Source organism: Clupea harengus, chromosome 7, assembly GCF_900700415.2.
Source record: "Clupea harengus chromosome 7, Ch_v2.0.2, whole genome shotgun sequence".
Taxonomy (NCBI): Eukaryota; Metazoa; Chordata; class Actinopteri; order Clupeiformes; family Clupeidae; genus Clupea; species Clupea harengus.
The window spans coordinates 18,124,435-18,139,586 of NC_045158.1; the positions used below are offsets into that span (position 1 = coordinate 18,124,435).

At 45.5% G+C, this 15,152-nt stretch overlaps 1 protein-coding gene across 2 annotated transcripts in view; it reads right to left on the minus strand.

The window, feature by feature from the left end:
• Window positions 1–15,147, minus strand: part of prkg2 (protein kinase cGMP-dependent 2) — a 28,684-nt gene extending 13,537 nt beyond the window's left edge. Inside the window, exons 1-8 of one of the 2 annotated variants that reach the window (XM_031570713.2) lie at window positions 12,841–15,147; window positions 10,746–12,712; window positions 8,790–8,956; window positions 8,037–8,374; window positions 6,064–6,230; window positions 4,702–4,815; window positions 1,796–1,901; window positions 840–903 (exon numbers count right to left, since the gene is read on the minus strand). In XM_031570713.2, coding sequence (XP_031426573.1) covers window positions 840–903; window positions 1,796–1,901; window positions 4,702–4,815; window positions 6,064–6,230; window positions 8,037–8,374; window positions 8,790–8,936 — 936 coding nt within the window. In that variant the 5' untranslated portion in view covers window positions 8,937–8,956; window positions 10,746–12,712; window positions 12,841–15,147. Of the gene's footprint in view, window positions 1–839; window positions 904–1,795; window positions 1,902–4,701; window positions 4,816–6,063; window positions 6,231–8,036; window positions 8,375–8,789; window positions 8,993–10,745; window positions 12,713–12,840 lie in introns of those variants that run through there. The other variant, XM_042708274.1, reaches the window with a different exon arrangement.
• Between the last annotated feature and the right edge of the window lie 5 nt (window positions 15,148–15,152).

The window sequence follows — 15,152 nt, forward strand, 5'->3', positions numbered from 1 at the left end:
TCTCCCAATCTCAGGCCTTATCTTCTGGCTTTCAAAGTCTGGCTGTTTAATGACACTAGTTCTGCATGTTATCTAGTGAATTTGGGCCCAACATCTGTGGCTGCTATTGGGTTCCACACACAGCGCTCCCCAGAGACGAGCTCAGTCTACATAATCACCCCCATCACAATGATTGAAGAGCTGCATTCTCCTGTTTCTCTTCTGCCCTGCGGGGGGAACGTCAATCGAGAGGAATGTCCTTGAAGAACTCCTTAACTCTTGCTTTCTTGCATAACGGAGGACTGTCGAGTGTTGTTGAATAAAACACTGTCCGAAAGCCTCACTTCAGCGGAAAAAAAAATGGGGCTTAATAATTGATGTGGTCTCCGGGAAGAAAAGTAGGCTCCATAAGTCAGCAGCACTTCCTCTGCCTGTCACTCCCGACCTTAAGCAATCACAGGCCTCCGACTGGGTAAACAGGACTCTTGGCCTTAGTTCAATAATTATGGTAACAATATCCTGGACCGCCCTCCCCCTCAATGACGGACAGCACTAATAGAAGACCTGTTCTTGAGAGCGCTCATAAGTGGACAATACATGAGGGACATGAAGAGGCTTAGTGATGGTAAGGAATACACACACACACACACACACACACACACACGATACACACACAGACACACGTTTTCACAGACACACACACAAATACACACACACACATGAATCACAGCACTCCCCTACATAAACTCACAATTATTCTTTTAACACATGTAGACCGTGTCCAACTGTCTATTGTAATACAGAAGGTGCACATTTGAAGACATTTCTGGTCATTTTCAAGATGCAATTTTTTTACTCACCACTTCCAAACAATCCACAATTTTACTGAGCTTGTCTTCAGGTAGGTTTGCCAACAGAGAAACACTACAACATAAAGAAGGAAAACAGACCCATCAGTCAGAAGATGCATGGAATTTCTGTGCACAGATTAGAGCAATACCACAAAACATTTGTTGATATTTTGCAAATGCATCCTCTAATTTGAAAAAAAAGCCATCTCTGTGATTTATGCAGGCGATAGGAAAAAAAAGAAAAATGTGGGCGGCAGTAACGGGTTAAATACTCGGCATATGCAGCCTTTTGATGGCACCGGCGAGAGGAAGCCAGGAGTAACAGGATTATGATAATTCACGTGTTTGTATTATCAACTCCGTCTCCTCAACAGAAGTGAATTAGTCTTCTGTGTCACTTTCCTGTTTTCAGTTCATCATGTTTAGAGAAGAAACAGAAAGGTCAGCTTAGGCGTTGGCCTTTTTAGCAGAAAATTGAATTGGATTTGGCCTCTCAATGCCAATGCATGTGGCTAACCGAATAGCAAATTTAGAACAGCAGAGGTCTTTTTTGTTTGTTTATTTGATCGAGGCTGTTCCTGGTCGGGAGATTGCCTGTTCGAAGTCTGATGGGGTTCAACCACTGGATGTGAGTTGAGATAGTGATCTGTAGGGTGAGCCGAGAGTTCAGCATGGAAGTCCTGCTAGCATGATTGCCAATCTTTTGATTGATCAGTTAATCCTCCATTTATTACAATATATATCACACAATATTACACATGATATAGTGTAAAAATACGACAACCCTATACAGCATTAAAAAAAATTACACTTAGCACTCACAGCAACCACAAACAATACTGTGTGTGTGTGTGTGAGTGTGTGTGTGTGTGTGAGTGTGTGTGTATTTCTCTGTACAAAATAGTATTCTGTGTGGCGCATACAACTACAGTATGTATGATATAGGAATATGAACGCCATCTGACCTCCTGAGGAAGTTGCGATGTTGTTCATGTCGGGTCTCTGCAGTCATGCGCATGATGTTATGGAACACCTCACGATCCAGTGCCCATGTCTTCACACAAGTCACAGCTGAAACCACATGGGTCAGACAACGCACAGAACACAGGATACAAACCAGGACAGTGAGCACCAAATTGTTATGTCAGAGAGAATGTGTAACACACACACACATACACACACACACACACATGCACATACACATACACATATACACACATACACCCACACAGAGCCACCTAACAACACAATATCAGTACAGGGAAGTTTCAAAACCATCCAATCGTTACGTCGGAGAAAACACAAACAGCAATACGTGGTTTATTGACAAACCCAGATAAGTAAGCTCAGAGCAAGTGATAAACCTTCTAATAGAAGAGCCCTATGCCTTCATTCTCCGAACAAACCAAAGCCATATTAGAGACCTTCGATTGGGAGGTTTACCACTCAGTCTGAGTGCTTGGAATAGCCCCCCAGCAAGTCAGGAAACAGAAACAAAAGACCATTTAGGTCAGAAACACGCCTCAGTGCATCAAAACACAATCACAGCATAGTTAGATCCGACAAAACACAACAAACCACCAGGGAAGGAAGTCTGGAAACACCAAGTCCGACACAGCCTGCCAGCCAAACTGACATCAAACAAATAAACAAACAGACAAACAGACAACACAGACTAAAACACAGCAGATGGCTGGGGCGATAACGCCTCACACCAAATGTCACCACGGCCAGATTAACAAAGCTTTGGGCTTTGGGACATATTTTGCTTAAGGACAGGGTGAAATTGAATGAGGTCGGTGTGAATTTGTACCTCAACCTCAAGGCTAGAAACATCGCCAGGATGCCATGGAGGAGTGGGGCTTATGCTTTCCAGCACTGGCACGGACCTCAGCACAAGTTCCACAACAATGGAAAATTTGACAGTGACACGCACCACAATGGCAATTTTCACATTCGTACCAACCTTGGCCCTACACATTTTCTCATATTCATTAATAGTGAACTGCTATAGTCCAATTCTCATCAGTCTCCTTCCCACCATTTCCCATTCTGTGATGTCTTTGTACTAGCATAGTTAGCATTGTCTGCTAAGCTGTACCCCTGAGCAGAAACCTATCATGCTGTGCTCCCTCTGAGCTGGCAAAGGGAGTATGTGTTTGTAGGAGCAATGTGATAGTGTGTATGAGGACAGAATCCCTCAAGAGTGTGTGATATTTGTTATTCTCCCCCAGCTGAGTTGATGTCCCCTCAAGAAGGAGGTGTCCTATGGCCCTGTCCTGTGTCCTTTCACCCCACTGATATGCCCTGGGGATTTGACAGGACAGGATGTCTCGGGACCAGCAGGACTGGAGGGCTGTGAGCTCAACAACAGAACAGTGCAGAAGACCTCTATTCCCAGACAGACACGGGCTCTCAGACAAACCTGGCCTTTAGCCGGTTCTGATATTGAGTATATCTGGTTCTGATTTTGAGTGGATCTTGCCAACACAAAATGAAAAGCTATTTCTAATAGTAATAGAAATAAAAAAGCATTTATTGTTATTGTATTTGCACCCAACGGAATTTGGAGCAAAGCACGTTGGTAGAGTTTAAGTGCTGAATCAGTATTCACATCCACTTGATGTGGTTTTGTCTCTAATTTGAATTCAGCAATTAATGATAAATGGAAGCTGTTGTTAAATAGCCATAAAATATAGAGGAATGCAAACTAAATTCACACCGAATAGAGGCTAAATGGCTTGCTTAATTTCCATCTCTGGACACATTTGCATGTTCAGTCAAATTAACTGTAATGGCAAGCCATCTACTTTCTGGAGGAAAGGACATGTTGGCAGGGCTCTAACTGAAGCTGACTTCACGTCTCAGTGTTTTATGTGGACTGGCGTGATCACCACACAGCACTGTAAGGGCGAGGGTTTGGGTGGGGGTGGGATCGGTCGTCCCCGGTTACGGCTTGTTTGGAGTCACACCAAACATCATCATTGCAGCACTCGCTGAGTCACTTCCAGACGGCGTCTAATGAGGTCAGAAGAGGGATGAATGGCAGGACAACTGTCAGGAAGACACACACACACACACACACACACCGGCAGAACGGAACAGACGGTCCTCGCCTTGCCGCGATTCGGAGTCCCACAGGGGACAAGCATAGGAACACGGCACGTAACCGCTACAGAACGGGACGACGCACACATACACACACACACGCCCACGTACACACACACACACACACACACACACAGCCACGTCTCCACAGCCCTGTGTCGCCATTGATTCGATTAGATTCATTTCCCCCCTGCACTAGTGCTGCTTACGGGCGATTCTTCGATGAAAAGTCATTAAGGAGCGTCACTTCAAATAAGGAGACATCATCTAGACTTCATACAGGGTTTGACAAGCATCCTGTCCTTGAGAAACGATGATCCACAACTCACCAACTATAGCTCTTCCAGGAAACAAACACACACACACACACACACACACACACACACACACACACACACACACACACACACACAGTATTTGATGTGGGATTGGTCTGGATCTTACGCACCCCCAAGCAATCAGGGCTCAAACAAACCCCATATTCTCCTCTGACTGGGTTATGTTGGCTGTGCTCTCGTTTGAATGTGTATCAGTGATGGTGGGGGGAGGGGTTGTGGGAGAGCTCTCCTCTAACATACACAAACACACACACACACAAACACACACACACACACACACACACACACACACACACACACACACACACACACACACACACACAGATAGACATAGACAAGCACATGAATTCCTTTTCATCAGAAAATGGAGGTGCTGGTGCTCAGTACTGGTGGAGGGATGGGTTGTGGGTCGTGGGACAGCTCACCTCTAACTGAGGCGGTGCGGGTGCAGTTGTAGAGGAGGGCCAGCTCCCCAAAGGTGCTCCACACCGGGATGGATGAGAGCAGCTGACTGTGTTGGTATACCTCCAGACTGCCATCTGTAAGAACACACACACACATATAGACATAAACATAAACAGACATAATGATCCTCAAATGATCACCAAACACAGACACAGGGGCATACACACACACACACACACACACACACACACACACACACACACACACACACACACACACACACACACACACACACACACACAGCAGTTCCTGATGTACATCCATTGCATTGCGTAAATTTAGACCCTCTTAGTTTCTCTTCTTCTTTGTGTAATTTTTTCATACTGCACAAATCAACAACATTCATTGCGCAAATCACTAGGATAAAGCACTGAGATTGTGTATATAATAAAGATGACTTTCTGAACGAGGTCTACTGAATGACAGTGACGATGCATGTGTTAAGCATCACACAACATGCTCACGACACTACCAGCGTGGAGCTCCAGATGGCGCTCTACACTCTCTGTCCCCTACATTTCTACAGTCGCTGCCCGACTCACTGGCCTGGAAAAGCCACGTGAAGAGGAGGGGACGGCTTGTGAAGTGCTGGCAGTACTTAGCGAAGCATGCTGAAGAAAGAACAGAAAAGAAAAAGCTGGACAGCACTCTTTTTTCACTCTTCCCCCTCTCCTTCCCTCCTTCTCAGCCTTCTGTACCTCCTTGCCTCACACACCCGGCTTCCTTCTGCTCTCTCAGTGTGTGGTGAGCTGCTGTTGGGGACTCAGACTCAGGGCTGTGAGTATGTCAGGCTACAGTCGTTTTCTGTACGGTCTGTTTCATGGTAATTGCTACACTCCACCACAACCAAGCTGTGTCGGCGAGGGAGCAAGGGAGGGTTTCTATGCGGGCTGTCGGTGCAGAGGCCGGTGAAAAACACTCCCGCGTACTCCGTGTGGAATACCGCACTAGAGAGCTGCTACTGACTGTTACACTTAAAATCCAGTAGAATTCCAGATGTGTGTTCATGTTTATGTGTTCATGCAAGTGTGTGTGCGTGTGCATGTTTGTGCATGTTTGTGTGTGTGTGTGTGTGTGTGTGTGTGTGTGTGTGTGTGTGTGTGTGTGTGCATGTGTATTTGTATGTGTATGTGTGTTTGTATGGCTGTGTGTGTGTGTGTGTGTGTGTGTGTGTGTGTGTGTGTGTGTGTGTGTGTGTGTGTGTGTGCATGTGTATTTGTATGTGTATGTGTGTTTGTATGGCTGTGTGTGTGTGTGTGTGTGTGTGTGTGTGTGTGTGTGTGTCTGTGTGTGTGTGTGAGTGTATGCGTGACCCTCCTCACCTGCCAGCACGAACAAGTGGTTGCCGGGCTCCCCCTGCTTGATGGCGTAGTCGCCCTGCTGGAAGCTCCTCTCGTACATGCACTCCACCATGTCTCTGATCTGCTGAGCCTCCAGCTTCCTCAGGTACAGGTTCTTGTTCAGGGAGTCCGTGATCTGCTTCTTCACACTGTGGATGGGGGGGGGGGAGCAGCACAGGAACAGAACAGCAGCGCATCAAGAGACCACGTCACCAATGGCACCCTGACACCACCTAACTCTGAAGATGATGATGCACAAGATGTTGAACAATGCTGCAATGTTGTGGGCGCTTTCCCATTGATACCGGGCAAGACATTTACGTCTAGAGAACTTAAATCATCAGTGGGCACTTGTTGTGATCATCCAATCAGAACACAAGAAAGCCTCTCATGTGATTGCAAACATTGCCCTAAATATTTGCTCGTTGGCATCATCACTTTAATAAAGAGTAGGATGGAGGCCGTGTCAGGGCTGGGTCTGTTCCTGAGTTAGCCTCTTCCTGGACATGAAGCACAGATCTGTCAGGATAAACAACTAGCCAATTATGTTGTTCCATCAGGAAAGCCAAGTAGTTGATTGTTCAAATAAGCGATGTAGTTCACGTGTTCACCTAAATGAGATTACGGAAGTTTGTCCCACAGCGTGAAAAGAGATGAGCTGAGTCTGTTTTTAATTTCGGGTTTCTCATATGAGCGCTAATGCCGACTCAACAGCACTAATTTAGGCTAATCAAAGTGTGTCCGCTGGAGCATTCGTAGGCTGTGTATCTGCAGGGGCCTGTGGGTGTTTATGATTCACGGCGACGGGCTAATGAGGGTGCGGCGGCGGCGGCGAGCGCGCTCCAGTCAGCCCAGGGGGGGCTTCACTGACGTCTCATTAGCACGCGTTCTATAAGACGCAGGGAGAAGGACTTATGAATCACGGCAGGGGTGAAAGAGTGCAGTGCAGTGCAGTGCAGTGCAGTACAGTACAGCGCAGACACAACACGGGGCGCAGCTTGGGCCGGCCGCTTCAAGGAGGCGACAGCACGGCGCGACGCACCGGGGTGCATCTGCTCACATTTCCATCTCAATGCGCCAGTCTAATTGGTGACCGAGGCAGGCGTTATCGCTACAAACAAGTGCACTCGAGAGGAACATCAGAGAATGACACGAGGGGTAATCAGCTGTTTAGTGGTGGTGCACACGGAAAAAGGGCTTTCCAAGGATGCTGGGATCCATGTTTCTTCGATCGTTAGCCTGTCCTGGCTAATGGTATTCTGCTCTGATTCTCTTTAATCTTTCCTCCTCTGATCTCAGATGCTTATTTCAAAGACAAGAGCTTGTTAATAATGTGCAAACTAAGAACTAAGTGAGTTTGTGAGTTTATGTGGTTCGTAGTCCACTCATCGACCAGCATGGTTACTTTTCATACTGCCAGTCTTAAAAACATAGAATGATGAGTACATTAATGAAGTTAATGAAGTAATATTTCATCTGATCTGAAGAATTTCATAGAACAAGTGGTCCAACAAGTGAAGAAGATGGCCACCCTATCCCTAAACTCTACTCAGTAGCCAAGGAAACGGTGCGTGTGTTTGTGTGCGTGTGCTGCCCTCACTTAGCCAATCAAGCTGAATCAAAAAGACAGCAGCTGGAAAGCTGTTTGCTTTCTCTTTCGCTCCCTCTCTTTGCCTCCTTCTGCCTTCCTTTCTCCCGCACTCCTCCTTCCCCCTTTTTCTTGCTCTCCCTCTCTTCCCCCACTATCTTTGTCTTTCCTTGCCCTTCTGTCCGTTCTCTCTGTCTCTTTCTCTCCTCCCTCTTTCTACTTTTCTCTCTATTCTCTCTGTTTCTTTCTCTCCCTCTCCTCCCTCCCCCTATTTCTTGCCCTCCCTCTCTTCCCCATCTCTCTTTTACCCTCCCTCTCTCTCTCTCTCTCTACTCTCTTTGTCTTCCACCCTTCCTCTGTCACACACCTGGCCTCCTTCCACACGCGGGCTTTCTCCAGGCTGAACTGCGGCAGTGAGCCCGAATCATACGTCCTGGACGACGGCTCGGCCGACACACCGGCTTTGGCCCCTCTCCTGCGGTCCAGGGCGGCCCGTAGCGAGTCGTGCCGGGCCCTGGGTGGCGTGGGGGGCTGGGGCCCGGCCTGGAGCTGGCCCAGCTGGAGGCTGTGGGCCTGGAGCTGCTCAGTGAGCTCCCCGATGACACGGCCCTGATGAAGCAGCTGCTCCTGCAAGCAGCGCATCTGGAGACGCCGCGAGTCCAGCTCTTCGTCCCGACGCCTCAGTTCCTGCTCTAGCTCCTCCACCTACACACACACACACACACACACACACACACACACACACACACACACACACACACACACACACACACACACACACACACACACACACACACACACACACACACACACACACACACACACACACACACACACACACACACAGATTAAGACATATAGACATACACATATAAATGGACACATTTACATATACACACAGTTTCACAGACAAATAACTATACATACACAAACACAAACACAAACACACAACACAAAAATTATTATTTAAACACAGAGTTACACACACACACACAAAGGCACAGAAATACATGATTTTCCTCTTTGTTCCGAGTTAAAACACTGCATCAGCAGGTCTGTAGCTAGGTTCCACACTGGCCCCTATGCTCTGCTGAGATGTGCTGCTGGAGGTTGCTCCCACCTTGGCCTTGAGGTGCTGCGCTGTGCTCTTGGAGCCGAGGCCCCCGCTGGGGTCCCTGTGAGAGTGGAAGCCCTTCCCTCGACCGCTGGAGCCATGGGGCCCGTTAGGGGACTTCACAGGCTTCGTCTTCACTGACCCGTTACCCATCCTCTCAGCCCTGGGTGATGCTGGATGGATTTGCGTGCATTCACGTACATACACACACAAGTACACATACACACGCGCACACACATTCACACACACACACACACACACACGCACAGATGTGAGTGAGTAAACATCATCACACAGTTACAGATGCCAATATTTGCAAACACACCACACACACACACTCACAACCACATGCACGCCACACCCTCTCATATACAAGTGTGTGCTATGCAAGTTTATAACACATCACACATACACACTCAGGTCAGGTTATCGCTTGTCTGTGTTGCACTGTGTTATATATTATTAAAAGTATGAACAGGTTAGCAAGCTCTATTTTTGAAACCTTCCTGGGTCGTTAGCTTCAGCATGAGTTCTTGCGCTGATTGGGAGGTGATCTGCTCTCTTCAGCAATTGTTTAACCTACACCTCGATGCTGGCGTGCCCCTTACGTGACATACAGGGCTGTCGGACCCGGGCCCAAACAGCAGGAAACTTCACAGCCACATGCACACAATGCTCCGAATCATGCAACTATAAATAGATTTGAGACATATGGGAGGGGGGCTTCAAGCCTAGAGCAGTCACATTAGATAAAGCAGGGGCCCTTCGAGAGCATGAGCACGCTAAAAGACAGGAGGGAAAGAGAGGAAAAGAAAGAAAGAAAGAAAAAGATAGAAGGAGGTAGAGAAAAAGATATAAAGAGGGAGTTAGAAATGGAGAAGAAGAAAGAGAGTGACAGAAAGAGAGAGAGTTAGAGGAAGAGGGAGAGAGATATTTGCAGAGATAAAGAGAGAGATGGGGGGATAAAAAGGGGAGACAGAGAGAAAGAGAAAGAGGGAGAGATGGAGAGATTTAGAAAAGATCAGCAAAGCTCTGTGCCCTGTGAAGTATCTGCCCGATCAATAATTCAAAGGCTTGGAGGTATGGGATAACATCAGCGTCTTGACAACAGCCAGAGACACGCATGTCATAATTTTTCAAGCGGTAAAAAAATATGTTCCCTCTCACACTCCCATCCCAGCGAAGCCCGCGCCTAAAAGAGTCACTACACGGAACTCTTCTCGTCATTCAGCTCCTCTCAGCCATTCATGGCATGCAACACAACGGGACTTTCACTGCGCAGGACATTTGCAGTGTGAGTCCGCCGAGTCTGACACCTCCACACGCACTCTCACACACAGGCTCTCTTTCAGACAACGCATTCGACCAAAAGCCCACACTTTATCACAACAACAAGGGCTTTTGTGACAGACTCCACACAATGAAAATGATCGCAGAATGCTGAATACATCAAAGTTGGGTAAACTGGATCTGAAACTGAAAATATGGCTAAGTTAAATAGTGACAGATGTCCGAAGCAAAACGGAAATCATCATTTGTTAAAACTTGAGAGGTACATTTGAAGTGTGTGTGTGTGTGTGTGTGTGTGTGTGTGTGTGTGTGTGTGTGTGTGTGTGTGTGTGTGTGTGTGTGTGTGTGTGCTTGCTGTCTTTGCTACATAGACAGCAGGGTCTGAACTTGCCCCAAACAGCACAGTTCCTGTTCCCTACTGACAGCCTGATGGGCACATAAATAATACAGAAATGTGAGTGCAAAAAAGTGTAAATCCGATTTGCATAATTCAACACCAAAGAAACCAATTAAATACAGTCTGTTCTTATACAAGAAAAAATATATCTGTACTTCGTACATGTCATTCAGTTCACATTACACCTGCTCATGATTTGGAGTCGGGGTAGCCAAATACACAGATTTTACCATGATATTTGTAGAAATAAATTATAATTCCATAGGATACGTTACCGGTGCTAGGTGCAATCCACGGTCCAAAGAAATAGTTGAACTTCAATTCATCAGTGCCGATAAGCAGTCAAAGTGGATGTTAAAAGGAACATACGTGATTATAGGTGAACCGACGCGGACTCTTTGCCCAGCACTCTCGGCAGGTTTGACAGCTCGGCGAGATTGGAGTGCTGGACTGCACAGCCTACGCCAAGGTCCCAGCGGACCAACCCTGCTTCAATTCACTTCGCTTCACTTATCCAGCCGTGATGTTCAGGCGCCATGCCTCATGGCTGACGATGGTCTGTCTATGTTCCCTTTCAGTGTGAAGTTTGTAGCCTAGTTGGGCGCTTGAGCATCTGCGATTGCGCCACATCAACCACGAGAGCATCACAGAGACGCTCACATCTTCCCAGAGGCTTTTGTTTATTATTTGGGCAATATTGAAGCTGTTGGCGAGGATCTCTCTCTCTGAAAACTGTATATTATTTCCATCATACAGGACATTTGTGTATTCGCTTGTAATGAAAATTCACAAACGTGTCTTTTGAAATATCTACCCTTGTAAAAGCACCCAAGTCTATACCTTTTTTTTTTTTGCATCTCTCATTAGAACCAAAAAATGTAAAATGTACATTGCTGTTTTCTGGAAACTCAGTTTGCAGTGTTTATTTGTATAGTTTATACGAGATATATAGATTGGATAATGGTTTGGGTTTTCGAACTGTGAACCGGGTCATATTGAATCAGCTGAATCATGCTAAATGGATAGCAGTGTGAGATGACTGTAACCCAGACAGACAGTAGTGCATTACAATCATTTAGTAGTCTTCGGCTTTGTTTTCTGTTTGATTTAGTCTCATAGATGTTCTCAAAACATGTTTATGTAAATATGAACTATCCATGAGGGACATTGCAACCCTTCCCTTTTCCCTCGAAGCAAAAATACGAACCTCTTCTTTTGACCACAAGAGGGAACCACATTCAAATAAATCAATTGCTAGTCAATGCCCAGATTTACGCAAATGAGCCCTTATATTCATAAAGTACGAACACAAATAAATAAACAATATAGCGATTTACTGATAAGGCACCAATAGTCTGTCTGCAAAATACATTTTGACCTCAAATAAACCGGTAAATCAAAATACAACACGAGACATCATGAGGCTGACCCCATTCCTGTGGATAAAAGCACCTCCAAACGTAGCCATAGTAGTATTGGGCTAAATGTGTACACATCATCTTAGTTACCGTAGAAGGGTGATTTTCATCTGTATGGTATACACTCTTAGTCATTGTCCAAACCAAACTGGGGTCTGGCAGAAGGAGCGTGTAAGTGTAATGAGTCTGAGGGTTAATTCCACTCCCCTGGATTCAAACACTCTAAAATCTACATCTACTCTAAAATCTCACCCTTTCATTTGGAGAAATCCTCTGATTCTAGGGGACAACTCAGGTGATGCTCATTTCACCTGAATGAGCATCCGATTCTGACATTGTGTATGTGCGTGTGATTTCTCCTCTCATAAGAAAGCCCTCATGTTACATGTGTCTGATGACATATACATACGGAGACAGCGGTGAAAAGGTGGAGATAAGTGAAGTTGAGACCAACTCCTGCCCAGGCCCTGGTCTCTCACCTCAGGCCCCAAGGGTAGGTGCACACCCCTGGCTGGGTGCATATGTAACGGAGGTAATCTTCCCCTCGCTGTCTTACTCTGCGTTGTGTAGTTTAAAGGAAACCACAGCCACCGACCTGGTATTCGCACGTTCTATTGCTCTCTGGTACATGTTAAAGAAGAAAATAAAATCACTCAAACAGAAACTAGCCAGTCGCTCAGCTCCTCTGTCTCATACATCCATGGAAAGAGCTCTCACGCACAAACACGTGCATAAAATACGTACGTGTAAAACGTGACCCACCTGATACATGTAAAAGAAGAAAATAAAATCACTCAAACAGAAACTAGCCAGTCGCTCAGCTCCTGTCAACATAAATCAGGCAAGCCACTTAAAATACTATGTACATATTATAGTACACAGTACGTTATACCATATAGACACATGTAGGCTAGTTAACTTGTTAGCCTGTGTTTTTAGGATGTATACCTACCTCTGTCTCATACATCCATGGAAAGAGACAGAGGAAAGGAAGAACACAGAGATAACTACTTTATCACGCCCACTTCAAAACATTGTAACTAAATAAACTTGGGAACCAATAATCTGCACCTTGACCGTGCTAGAGAATTAACCCATGAAGGGAGGGAAATTCAGGGAAGCATTTTAGACCCTGTTACACATATGTGCCCAGTGGAAGCATGGAAACCCATTAGTTTCAGCATTACTAGGAATCCACTTTTACACTTGCATTTTGTACAGTATAGAATCTTTCCCCTACTGTATTTCTTAATGTCAGTGAGTTGACTGTTTTCTGATTGGTAAAGGCTCACCCTAGGCTGACAGTGAAACACAGAGACTACCAGTGGTTCATATTTCATGTGCATTCTTTAATTCAATTCATTATTCCTTCAAAAACAAGAGCTTCATTTCTCAAGGATTCATCTACGCCATCCAAACGTTTCAAATACATCACAATGTACACGCGGGCAGGGAAAGGGGAAAAAAGCACAGCATATTTCTGAGTTTCCTTTCGAAGAGAAAAGGCAAAGCCAAGGTGAGCGAGACATCAGTCAATGGACTCAACTTCATTTCACACGCCGCCACCCCCCAAAAACACGTTCACTCATAAAAAGCATTATAAAAAATATTAGGTAGGGAAATATCTGGCAGCTACAAAATATGTTATGTACCTAGTATAAAGCAGGGTAACAAAATATAATGGCAAATATCAACACATAAAAGATGACTACAGTTTGGTAAAACATAAATAAACTACTGGGAAATAACTGTAATAATAATAATATTCATAATAATAATAATAAATGGAACAATCACACACGAAAACACTCTTGGAAAAGGTATGGAAAGTTAAAGGAAACATTCCCCAACCGTCCACCTAATTCTAGCCTACTGTAAACTCTTCAGTTGCTTTTGCTTGCCACTACCACCAGGGGGCAAACTGTCATTACTCTACACACGGTCAGCCAGGGAAAGACCTCCAGAGAGGGAGTGGGAGCGGGAGTGAGAGGATGATAAGAGAGACAGCTCATCTCACTCGTCACCGTGTGTAATCTAGAACACTTCCTCCAGTTCAATCTGTAACGGGGGTCTGCAGCGAGAGCATGATCTTTTCCGAGACTAACTGTCAGGAGAGAGGGAACACCGTATCACGGAACCACTTCAAGTTCCCTTCTGGTGTGTGTTTGTATGTGTGTGTGTGTGTGTGTGGGGGGGGGGGGGGGGGGGGCGCAGCAGAGAGAGGGCTTGTTAGATTAGGGGAGCTCCTATTGGGTGGTTTCTGACTGACTGACTAACTGAGCAGGTTCTACATCAAACTCTAATGTGCTATTAGCTGCAAAAGGGCAAGAGAGTCACACAACATTTTTAACTCTCTTTTTCTGTCTCCATCTCTCTTCCTTTCTCTCTATATCTCATGCACTCACACACACCAACACAATCAGACATACGCACAGGTGTATAAAAATAATACTATTCAGATATACACTGACAGGAAAATAAACATGACAAAATAAATGGACTTAAAATACAATCAACAAAATACAAAATAAATTGATTTAAATGCATGACAGGTACTTGATATCAAGATACAGTGCCGATATCCAGAATGCACAATGCTGGTATTCGTAGTTTTAGATAGATAAGATAGAGAGCATATTTATATCATTTCATTTTCTTTTATTTGGAAACCCCATTCAAAATTGAGTTGGCCAACCAGCAGCTAACTCTGAGTGTCTAGAGTGTCTTTAGAGGAAACACAAGTATGAGAGAGGCCCTGAAACAGAAAGGGCCGGGTCTCCTATCACTGTCCAAATCCGTTTCCTCCCTCCAGGGAAAGTGGAGATACAACACCCGTGCTGTAGAACTCTTCTGGTGGTACAACCACCCACGAACAAAACAAACAAACAAAACAATCAAAATAATAACAATAACAATAATAATAACAATAATACATTGAGTACAAATTCATACAAAGAGATGAAAAAGCTGTTCTGAAATATCCAGTAGGACGAGCGAGAGAACACGATGGCCTCTGTTTTTAGACGAAGCGAAAACGAAACGAAACAAAGCGAGCAGTGATACACGGCTGGGTCCTTCTCAGCCCAGAGTGGGTCGGATTGTCGGTTCCCTTTGAGAACAGGGATACTGCTGACCAGGCCTGATGTCAGTCTGCTGCTACTGCTTGTCTTGCTTGCTTTTGTGGAGGGGAGGGGAGGCATGAGGGCACAGAGTAGGGGGGGGGGTGTCACAGCTGGTTAAGCAGAAGGATTCCCCCCCCCCCCC